Genomic DNA, 12331 nt, shown 5'->3' with positions numbered 1-12331 from the left:
ATAGGCCAGTCCATGGACCAGGAACCCCTCAACTGTGCTGACAGCTGCTAAGGTGGAGTGGGGTTGTACTGACAGAAGTTTTCGACAAGAATGCCCCTGCTATCCCTACACTAGCCGCTAGGGGGCCCAAACTTATGTCACTAACTCCTGAGCACAACAACTATCTAACACCCGAAACTCGTGGCCATACCATGTTCAGAAGATGGAAAAACACACCCGGAAGTTGCGCTGCAGTACCAAGGGAAGCCGCTAGGGGGCCCATTATCGAACTCCCCCTTCGTTTCCCAGACCCCTACCCACCCACCAAATACCAGCTGCATCCGTCAAAGTCTTCTTGAGTTATGCTGTCCGCAGACAAAAGTTTGCAATTAAACCGGCGCCTGCACTTCCATGAAAGCCGCTAGGGGGCCCAAACTCGCAGCAATCACTCCCTGCTTTAAGGGCTCCCTAACGCTCAAAAATCACGACCGCAGCATGTCCGGAATGCGAGATATCAAGCATGCAGGTCCTGCTGCAGTACCTTAGCAAGCCGCTAGGAGGCCCATTATCGAACTCGACCTTCGTCTTCCACACCCCTACCCACCCACCAAATATCAGCTGCATCCATCGAAGTCCTCTCGAGTTATGCTGCTCACAAACGGGGAGAACCACACCACCAAACCGAAAACATAACCTTAGCCATTCTGGCAAAGGTAACAAAACTTGAAGTACAAAAATAGTATTAATGACAACATAGACAAATAATAAAGAATCACAATAAAGACACTTTTCAAGACGGTGAATCTTTTCAAAGGTAGTGTTTACACTACCAGATTATCTTCGTTTTACACCGATTTTATAGTGCGAGAATGATTATTCTACAATGATGTTAGGAAGGCTTTCTAATTCTATAACGTTAGTAACTTTCCACATCCAGTCAGCTTTCCATTGTAACACGTCCTTCTGCGACCTACCGCTGTTTTCCCTCTGCTAAGCGGATGTTTTCGCGGTTTTGCATTCCCTCCACACTTATCGAATCGCACAGCACTGCACAAATGCGTCAGCTTGCTTGCGTGAGTTTTCTGCGAGGATAAGTACATATCAAGGTTCGTTTGGCACGCCTGGTGAATTTTCGGATCGATCCACCACTATACAGGGCTCTATAAGCGGCCTTCTCTTTCGTCTACATAATCTGTGCTAATTGTAGTGACGCACGTACTTTATTACCCGGTGTTTATACGTGTATTATGTTACCACAGAAGGCGTGGTACGTCAGGAATCGGCAAGGCTCCAGGGAGGTAGATTGACTGAATTGTTTTGAAGACAAATCTCTCGCGTTTTCGTCACCAAGAGAAAGTGAACAGGGGGTTGCCTTGGTGCAAAAATCGCCCTTGCACGACATAAGCACTGTTTAAGCAGCCTCTGTGGAAATGTGCTTTGTTATAGTTTGTAGGGCGATGCTTAAAATGTGCTTCACATACAGAATGCTAAGGAGATATTACAGCTAACTGATACTCCAGGGAGGTAGATTGACTGACTTGTTTTGAAGACAAATCTCTCGCGTTTCCGTCACTAAGAGAAAGTGAACAGGGGGTTGCCTTGGCGCAAAAATCGCTCTTAACGTTATATGACGTAAGCAGTCTCTGCGGAAATAGGCTTGGTAGGGCGATATGCTTTAAATGTGCATTACATACACAATGCTACGGAGGAATTACAGCTAACGTTGATATTTCATGAAAGCTTAAGAAACTACGGTTAACTTTGCGCAAAAGCGCGCGTCTTGACAATAAGAACATACAGAGAACATTATGTTGCCAAAATACCGGCGGACGACAATCGATGCTTATTGAAAAATTTGATGACCTTTGATGACCTTTCTTTGTCGGGTTACAGCAGCTGCTTAACCTTTGAATTATATCAAGTCAATTCCAGACGCGCAGAGCGTGTCTGAATTTGATCGAATATAGATCCCCCTTTCCTGCTCCATATGGACTGTTCCACCCACACTATCTAACAAAAAGGGCAGGGTCCGCCCCCTCACTCGCACTTCTACTGTTCCAATATGGCTGCGGCGGTGCAGGGCTGGGCGGGTTCCACTCCGTAACGTAAAGAAGATGGCAAAGAACACCACGATCTATCTGCGGATCAGCGAGGCCAAGAACCTGCCTCCTAGAGACGCCATCCTTGGGTGAGTAGAGCCCTAGTATACAGCCCCATTTTTTCTGTATAGTTTCCCTAGCATGCGTGATTTTTGCGCTTGTGGGATGAGGATTCACAATGCGGTATTATATTGGAGAACCCACAACACGCTCGCAACCGTAATGTGTATTGTGCATGGTTGTTGACGCACCGGAAGCTACGGTTGGTACGGAAACATTGTTAGCTGACAGAATTAATGTTTCATTGTATCGCAAACGATTTTTGTGTCAGCTTTTCGTGACGTTCTGTATTTTCCTCTGCCATTTTCAGGCCGGGAACTGGAGATCCGTATTGCACGGTGAAGGTGGACAATGAAACCGTAGCAAGGTAAGCTATTTACTAGGCGAAATCCTATATTAATAAAGCTGATGTTTTTAAATCATAGAAAGACAGGAAAATCGTATTAAAGAATAGAATAGATCACGAAGTTGATACACGTATCAGGTGTCATTGCTTTTCATTTACATGCAAGGTGTCAAATTTCGCTGCCAGAAACAAGGTACTGAAAGTCGTGTTGTAGGACGATGTGCTTTCCTCTACACAGGAAGTCAACTAAACAAAGCGTCTCTCTTGTTGGTTGTTGCCTCTACCAAAGGGCATTTTATCACTGTGGAGTAAAATCATCTTTTTTAAGTGTTGAAAGATCTTTTACAATTTTTTGGATAAAAAAGATTTCCTGAAATGTAGTCAATTTAAACATGACAGCCAAGCCTCATATCAACAAACTGTATGAAAATTCATTTAAACTTGTTTTAGTTGGCTTGTTATCTAACCATCTAATAATGAAAATGTTAATTTCTTGGTAGGGGTGAAATAACTACTTCACACTCAATTAGAATTTTTAGAAAAGAAGCCCGTTTGTCATGTTGCTGCATGTGAAAATGGAATGTTATTGACTTACATGTCTTACATTGAACAACATAAAATATTTCCTATGATGTTGAACTTGTGACCATGCACACATGCCACCCACTTGACATTATGTTGTGTACTTGACCCTATTTAACACAACCTTTACAAATGCCCCTTGGTATTACAAGGCCGTATGGCAGCAGCTGCCTACGTTATATAACAGTGTTACATGCATATCAAATAGTTTGCCTTACCAATGCCTTTTGTATCTAATCTTATGCTCTTGACAATAACAAGTTCAAGAAATTGGTAGAAGTGATACTGTAAATTAATGTACACTTGCAGGAACTTGATTTTGCAGTAGAAGGGAAAGGAGATTTTTAGGTGCACATGTTTTATCTTTGCAGTTGAAACAATCCTGTCATCATGATACCAGGAATATGTGTTTCTATTGTATTACTACTAACAGGTCACCACAAAAAAAGCCACACCGAAAACACTTCATGACCTACAGAATTTTGAATATACTGTGTTGTCCCTGTAATGTGAAGTGATGGTTGTTGTATTTCTGGTGACAGTAGGTCTGACTGGGATGGTCCTGTAGCTCAACTGGTAGTAGCCTCAGTTAAGCTCCTGGTTCAAGTTACTTGGTAACTGGAAGACCACAGTTCAATCCTGGGAAGGGCATCTCAAATTGGAGCTGTTTCAATAGATGTAGAATGGGGGTCCTGTATATAAGGAGATGCCTTGAGCATGTTGAACAGGAAGGGCTAGCAGCCCCTCCCTGTAAAAATATACATTGCTTCTGAAACAGCAGGGAAACATGCTGCCTTATGTGGCGCTACAAAGGTCTGAACAAATGTAGATCTGTGTTGCGCATGAGCTCATTGGAACCCAATCACAGCATTATCATTAAGCCTGTACCACTTAGGCAGTAGATAAACATTACATGTTTGATCAGCTTTTAAGGCCCTCTGCGGTGCAGTTTATGTTGGCCAGTACTAATGGTCATTGGGTAGACGGAATGAAGGCAAGATTAATGTTGAGATGGGTTTTATTTCAATTCTCAAGCTCAACATTAACAATTCATTTTCTAATTGTCAATGGGTAAGAGATGCCTATAAATTCTGGATTTCCCAATTAACATAAATCCTGAAATGTTCTCAGTGGTTTTAATGTTGCGGATTTGCGTGCATATACATGTATATTTCAAATTCATTACTACTGTACCACAGTATCGTTTTAATCACATACACAAAACACAGCAAAATGTCCTTTCCCCATATACTATGAAATTGACTCCCAGCAAAAAGACAGGAATGAATGATTAACCAAGCTGTTTCAACTTGATCTCTGAGTAAAGAGCTTGTTTGTCAGAATTAAAGCCACAACTTGTTTTCGTTTTTCTTTCAAATCATTTTTTTCTGTACGTATCAGTAATGTTATTGCAGCTATAATGGACAGTGCCAATTAGTAGCAGACAGCATGATAGCTGCCCAGACATGCATGTGCCATGGGACAGTCTTACACGCTAGCAGGGCCAGCGTTATGAGAACTTACGCCAATTACTTAGGCCCAACTAATTGGTTTTATGGATGTAAGACGTCCTCTTGCAAAAATACAGTAATTTGCTGTAATGATTAGCCAAGCTGTTTCGACTTGAACTTGAACTAAAGAGCTTGTTTGTCAGAATCAACAGCTATGACTGGTTTGCGTGCGTTTTTCTTTCAAACCATTTTTTCTTTACATGTCAATAGTGCCATTGCATTAATGCTCAGTGCCTATTAATGTTGGTATGTTACGCCGAAAGGCGGTTATGCCGGCTATATAGACACAGATACAGAATAAGTAGTAGACGGCATGATAGCTGCACAGACATAAATGTTACCATGGGACAGGCTTACATGCTACCGGCACCAGCGTTATGACAACTGACGCTGTACTCAGACTACACTAATTGATTTTATGGGTGACATCCTTCCTTGAAAATCCCGGCTCTGAGTGAGAGTGCAATAAAGAATATCGACCTTCATTGCAAATTAATCAATTACAATGTACGATGTTGTTTATCATTTTTCTGTCGCAACATTTTCAAAGTGTTACATAGAAGAGACTGTAGAACAATTTTTGACAGTTTCATAGTCAACTCTCATCACTCCCATTCATTAAGGCTAACGTCACATTTCCATCGAGGCTTGTCCGGGCTGTTTGTGGAAACGAAGAATAGAGATCTATACATAAAATATAAATGCCCAAGACTGTTCTATCTATGTTTTGTGCATAGTTATGTTTCGTTTCCGAAGCTGCCCTGCCAGGCCCCGGTTTGGAAATGTGACTCACGCCTAAAAGAGGCAATATTTTGAGTTCCAGGACAGAGGTTAAAATAAGCTCAAGCATAGATGTTATACAAAAAATCCTGTTCGTTTGGCCTTCATAGAAAAAAATTATAATCTCATCTCGCGGGATGCCCGCAAATATCCAATTTTTTCAGTGCAATAGTATTATCCACACACAAGATCTAAATTGAACATTCAAATCTGCAATAGAGCATCATACCCAAGGAGATTACACCACACAATATGGGGTGATGATGATATTAAGGGACCATTGTAATGAAAAATAGATGTAATATTCAGTCAATGAACCATTTGAATGTTATGAACTGTAAATTGACTTATTTTTGCTTGAAGTTAATTTCATGGTAGAAAGGGAATTTTTTTGCGGTCCATCACGTTCTACAGAGCATGAAGAGACTCCTTTTACACAGCCATTGCTTTTACTTCATTGACATTTTGGTTTCGGTGAAATAAAGCGTTGGTTGTGTAAAAGGAGTCATAGGCTAGTTGGGCAGCCCTGGCTGTGTGTTCGGTGCAGCCATAGGCTAGTTGGGCAGCCCTGGCTGTGTGTTCGGTGCAGCCAAACCAATAAATAAATAAATAAAAGGAGTCTTGACTTCATGCACAGAGACGTACCAACCTGATGAAACTATTCACAGAGATCTCATCTACAGTAGTGATACATTTGCAATGCATATTCCCTGTGTAAGGAATCCTTCAATAATAGAACTACAGACAGCAAGCATTTAAGATCTACAGTTGTAGCGTTTTGCCAAAAAGCAGTTACTCTAGCAACTGGATATGTTCTGGAAATGGTCAGACATTTCAGACCACATCCACTGTCCTTTGTCAGTGACACCAAGCAAGGCTGGTTGGGGAGCAGGTTTTATACCCTACCTAACCTTCATTGATGTGCAGTAGAGTTAGCCAGTATAGCACTGGCAGATGATAATGGTGATGATGATGATGACGATGATGAGCAGTAACTGGTAGTAGAGGTATAGCATGCACTAGTCTTGCCAAGAGAAAGGAAAACATTACGTTGTACAAGATTTATGTGAATATCAACATAGTCCATGATAGCATCTTAATGCAGATCCTTTTATTTGTTTTGGTAACAAAAGAACAGCCATTTATGATACAATTTTTGTAAAGGACTCAAACAAACCTGGAAGGGTTTTACAGGGATAAGAATGTTGGTGCAAAAGCTTTTATCAGCTCAACAGTCTGTTACAGTTTTTTTAGTCACTTTTCTATTATTTTCCTGTTACTTTCTGCATGTGCACAGATTTCATTCTAGTTGTCAAACAAGCTGCATTATTGAATCTGTGGGACATTTATTCTCCTTGTTTAATCATAGCAAAACAACAGGCTTGACGCTTCCTCCCAGCAATACTAGTACTACCTTTGTCTTATCATTTTGTATTGAGGTCAGTCACCCTAAACATTAGTTGAAAAAGAATCTACCATTTATATCCAGACATTCTGTGCAAAGCTAGACAATTGCATTAGGTCACTGGTCAATAAAACATCTGCCTATCTTTTATCTATCTATTCTGGGTGCATCAGAAAATCAATGAGAGATATCATACATCCGGAAATAGGTCAATTTTTGCATATCAAATATTTATATATAGATATGTTTTTTCTTTTGTCAAGTTACCAAATATACATGGTTCTTGAACTACAGTGTATATGTGGTGACAGCTGTTTTTGAGAGTTGCTCTAAGGGCACATTTCTGCTTGTGCTTTAGTAATTTCTGAATTGTCTATGGCAGAAATGTCTTGTCTGAAATATGGTACTTGTAACCACCACAAGAAAGGCCAATGTATTTTCCAAGCCTCAGGTTGTTTCATTGATTGATGAACAGGATAAAAAAAAGATGCTTCAATGGATCTTCCTTTTTTGGTTTTGATAGGTAATGATTAAGAAAAATAGCACCTCAATGTTGAAGTCTTTCTTTCAAACTGCAACCACAGTTATTTCTTCTTCTTTTTTCAGTAGTCCTAAGTACTGACATACACATAAGAGTGGGGAAATTTTGCAACTACATCAATGGTTGTAATATGAGTAACATGTATTGGTTTTTGAGACGAAGTAATATTATTTGTCTGGTCCTTAAGGCGTCATCTGTTTTATACAGTGGATGCCTTCAGTAGACATGGTTTGTCCTGGATGTCTGAATCTGATAGATTGTACCTAGCAGACACCGCAGTGTCTGGTTTGGCCTTACTGACAAATTTCAGTCCTTGAAAATATCTAGCTCAGGGCTCTGACTTGGAAAGGAAGTCTTGAAGAAAAGTAAAGTGAGAGAGGGGATCATTCAATCATTTTCAAATGCTGGCAGATATGACAACTTTAACAAATGAGCAGTCATACAAAGTACATATATTATTCATATTAGGAATCAGGTTATGTATTATTACTTCTGGGAAGAGTATTATTAGTTTGTGTGTGTGTGTGTGTGTGTGTGTGTGTGTGTGTGTGTGTGTGTGTGTGTGTGTGTGTGTGTATGCATGTGTGTGTGTGTATGTGTGTGTGTGTGTGAGTGTGTGTTTGTGTGTATGTGTGTGTGTTTGTGTGGGTGTGTATGCATCAGTGTGTATGGGGTTAAGGTCAAGAGTGATGTACACACTATATAAGCTGGGTTCTCAAAACCCTTTTTAAAACCCTTCTTACCAAATGTATTGTTTAGAGCCCCACTCACAGATGTTAACTGTATATAACTCCTTATAGAATAGCTAAGTCTTCCCCCCTCAGTGTTAGTGGCACAGTCCTGTATGAGTACTTGTGAAAACCACATCTGGCAGGAATTAGACAAATGAACGTACGCAAGGATTTCCAAGGCTACGAATTAAACTGGAAAATGCACTCAGCCTCAGCCTTGAAAAATAGCCCATGTGTAATTGGTATGCCTTTGCTGCATGTTGGCCCGACTAATACCAATGGCACTCAGCAATGTGCAAAGTGTTGTGGTAATCCATCAAAGCTTTAAAGGATTTCTGTACAGTAATCTGTTTTGTTTGAAAGAAACTACAGTTTGAAAGGAAAGATGCTCATAAACTCAAGATTGCAGGCACTTCTTCCAAAGACCATTGCCACTACCTACTTACTAAGCTACTGTTAAGTGACCACTACAGGTACTTAAAGACAAATGGTCACAGTTGGCAATCAGCCAGTCTAGACATGATTCTGAATGCTTGGGTCAATGGGGTAAAAGATATAACTGAGACCAGCAAGAAGTGGCCCAATGACCAGGTAGTCCTTATGCAGTGGCAGTCACTAGTACAGGCTTGACAGCATTCTACCTTGAAGTTCCAAGAAACCAATCAACAGTGGAAAGATGAAAGTTTTGTAATTGTGATTAAAGCAGCCACTGCATTGGTTTAGGTTTCAAGATCTAGAGGACATCATGATTGTGACTGTCATAGAATGTTTTGTCACAAAAACAAATTTCAAATCTATCCTAAGATCCTTCCAAAGCACAGCCTCTCTCTACTTTAATTGAAGTGACTTCATTCTGAGAGAGGTACCGGTCAGATTGATTGGTTTCCTAGTTCAGACCGTATTTTCCCTAGCCACAGGTATTAATTTTACACATTTAGTAAGCCACCATGGATTAAAGTGTAAAAGCATAATGGATCTGTTTTACACCTTGTTTTGTCATTTCCTGATACACTACATCAAATAAATGTTCGACATAATCATATTGCGTAGGTTACCATGGTAATTGATAGAGAGTTCAAGCCCACTATTGCCATTGATAATCTCCCACCTGGCATATGCAAACTATGTTAGGTGCAAAACCACATGTTTGATATGCCTATGTTAACACATTTAGCCTTTCCCTTAGCTATTCATTGTCTGTTACATCTCATGTCAGCTACAACTGTAGTAGATGGATGCATGTGTTTTGTTAATAAAAAGATTATCCTGAAACCCACAATTAACCCTACCTGATCATAACATGATATTATAGATATTACAACTATAAGATTATCATTCATTCCTATTTTATAGTTTGCAGATGACCATACTAATGTCACTATACTTTTTGTTTTATCAATGAAGCTTCTGTTCTGGTCTGCCAATGTCACAGAAAATTCAGCACCAAGGACAGGTCGACTATTTCACAACCATCTATATTTGCATTACACTTAGGACATAGGAGTTTTCTTTTACACAACCAGTTATTCTCACCTGCTGACGTTTGCATGTCTGTCAGACATCTTCCTCAGAGCTTCTAACTGGAGTTCTGCTCAAGTTTGACGACAGCACAATGACAGACATCCAAACGTCAGCAGGTGAGAATAACTGGTTGTGTAAAAGAAACTCCTTTGTCCTATGATCTGCCAACCTGATGAAACTATATTCGGATATAACTAGACTTGTTGCGCATTCAAAAAAAACACAGACATTGCATGTACAAGCTGCAAGTCTGGACTACTTGGTTGTAGCCCATGGTTTGGATTGATTGCTATGTTGGTCATGTCCAGACATCTGGTCATCAATAAAGTGGTCTAGGCAGCGTCGACGCAGATGAGTGGGTATCCTTGTCAGGGTGCAAATTACCAACCTGCAAGCTTCAGTTTGCAGGAGAACTGCATTTAAGTTGGACAGATGCCATTTTGAAGGTGTGATAAGCCTAGGGGATGGTCTGATGTTATAAATCAATGTGTCATAGAATTTCAGCCTACATGTACCAAAGAAATTCTACTGTTATTTGAAATGCAATACTGTAAATGCAGACATGTTTGCAGTGGTTTTATGTTCAAGGATTTTGTGGTGGCCACTTCACCGCAAACTTAAGACCACCACATGGCAGTAAGAGACTACCGTGCATGGTGCTAATGCGAACTTAAATTCACCGCGAACAGTCATTCTTCCCTTCACCGCAAAATTAAATTCCCGCAAACTTTACATGCATTTACAGTATACAGAACATGTGTGCCCCACCTTGACTGGCTCTCACTTCAAAATGTCATACAAAGAATATAAGTTTCTGAAAAAAAAAAGATTGCCTAACGTATCAAATGAGCATGTAACACAAAAAGTAACAAACAATAAAACATGCACACTATTAAAAAACAACATATTAAGTAAACATATTGCATTGTTTGAGTAATCAACAAAACTACTGGGCCAGGCTTTAGATTTAATTCCAGGCACGGAGCACATTTATAGGCTGATGTCCATGAACAAAGAGTCTCTTTATAAAGTACAGTCATGTATTCACTTAACCCATGTGGTACTGATTTACCAAGCAGCCGTTCGAACGACAGAAGGTCAGACTGCTATGTGCCACAGCAGAATGCAAAATTATTGACTTAAAACATCACAGCTAATTTTCTATGCAAAAACTTCTGTAAAGCTAGTTCACCTTTATCTGTTGTGTAAATCAGGGTACTTCGGGTTATCAAGTCGATGGAGGTTGGTTTCAATTTGCAGTATTTTTAGGATATTGCAGTTTAAAACTATCACCTGTCGAATTTATATTCCTAAATACTATGTTTTTAAAAACAACAAAATATATAGGTTGTCCTGCAGATAAAGATGAACTAGCATTTATTTGATTCAACAAATTTAGTAGTATAATTGATCACTAATAAGGAACCTTACACTGAAAAGTTTCTGCAATTTTTGGCAAATGTCTTTGGAACTTACAATCATGCAGGTAACAAAGGGAATTGAAAGTGCACAGGTCACTTGGCAGGCAGCGTAATCACTTTTACCCATTGAGTAGTGCTGTTCTAGATAGTGTTAGCCTGTCTCATGTGCCATATATAACGGTTACCAGATTATTTGAAGACATCAACAGAGGAAAGTAATTTGTAGGCAATGATTTTTCTACTATCCAATTTCACACTGCAGATAAGTAAAATCTACAAATTTACCATCCGTGCAATAGAGTTTTCATGTACGGCAGAAATTAGATTAAATGTACAAACAGATGATATAACTTTCTTACTGTCTCTATTCATATTCATAAATCTTAGATTACATCACCATGGTGATGATGATATCATTCATCACTATGACAACATATTCTATACACAATCAACCTGAGGAATTTTTCATTTTTACCTACAGCATGCCAGGTCTTTGATTATGCACAGTAGAATACCAGTTATGTCTGCAATCTGTACCTACACAAGAGAGCATTTAGAATAGCTGACTTGCACATGTGGCGAATTTTGATTCCTACAGTAAGTGGTAATACTACTAAGAATGCAAAACATGTTTCAGTATCAAAATTGCGACCTTCAAAGAGAAGCTATAATGCATGTCCATTATTTCCAATCATCCTTTCCAGAAACACGCAACAAAACCACTTTTTTCTTCCAAGGCCATAGCAGGACAACATCCCAATCATCCAACAGGGCATGTTTTGATGAAGTATTTCTCAATGTAAATTAGTCAAACAGACCATTTTGGTTCTGTCCTCACCACATAAAACCTAAAAGGGTTATAAAAATGGCTACTATGCATGGCTGCACACCAAGAAAGATGGATCCTCTGCACGTCTACACAAAAATCCATCGACCATGAAGGATGGACCCCTCTTATCAACTGCAAAGTCAAATTATCAGGCATTTACGCAGCGCGTACAGAATAGAAAAGCCACTGAGAGACCTTCACCTCACCTCAAGGTCTCTTGCTTGCATTATGGGTCAGAATTTCACTTGAAAATGTCTATTCAAGTTCTGCCAATGTGGATATAGCCCCAGAGATGGTTCTGTAAAACTGTTTTTGATGTGTAGAAAACTTGCCTCAGGTCTTTCAAGTCGAAGTATATAATTTGGTGAGTGCTGCTAGGGCTGTTATGGTCCTATGCATGGGTATTATGCAAAAGCCGTTCAAACATTAAAAAATGTACTAGTAACTGTCTTGGCCTAATCCTATGGGGGTAGGGATCATAGAATTTGGGAAAAAAGGGAGTAATTTGCCAGGAGAGTCAGGTTAG

At 39.7% G+C, this 12331-nt stretch overlaps 1 protein-coding gene across 1 annotated transcript in view; it reads left to right on the top strand.

The window, feature by feature from the left end:
* Positions 1-1598: 1598 nt before the first annotated feature.
* LOC118425685 (rasGAP-activating-like protein 1) overlaps positions 1599-12331 on the top strand; it is a 36274-nt gene continuing 25541 nt past the window's right edge. Inside the window, exons 1-2 of the mRNA XM_035834718.1 lie at positions 1599-2167; positions 2449-2505. Coding sequence (XP_035690611.1) covers positions 2094-2167; positions 2449-2505 — 131 coding nt within the window. The 5' untranslated portion in view covers positions 1599-2093. The remainder of the gene's footprint in view (positions 2168-2448; positions 2506-12331) is intronic.

This window comes from Branchiostoma floridae, chromosome 11 (genome assembly GCF_000003815.2).
Source record: "Branchiostoma floridae strain S238N-H82 chromosome 11, Bfl_VNyyK, whole genome shotgun sequence".
Classification (NCBI taxonomy): Eukaryota; Metazoa; Chordata; class Leptocardii; order Amphioxiformes; family Branchiostomatidae; genus Branchiostoma; species Branchiostoma floridae.
This window is presented reverse-complemented; position numbering and strand designations above follow the sequence as displayed.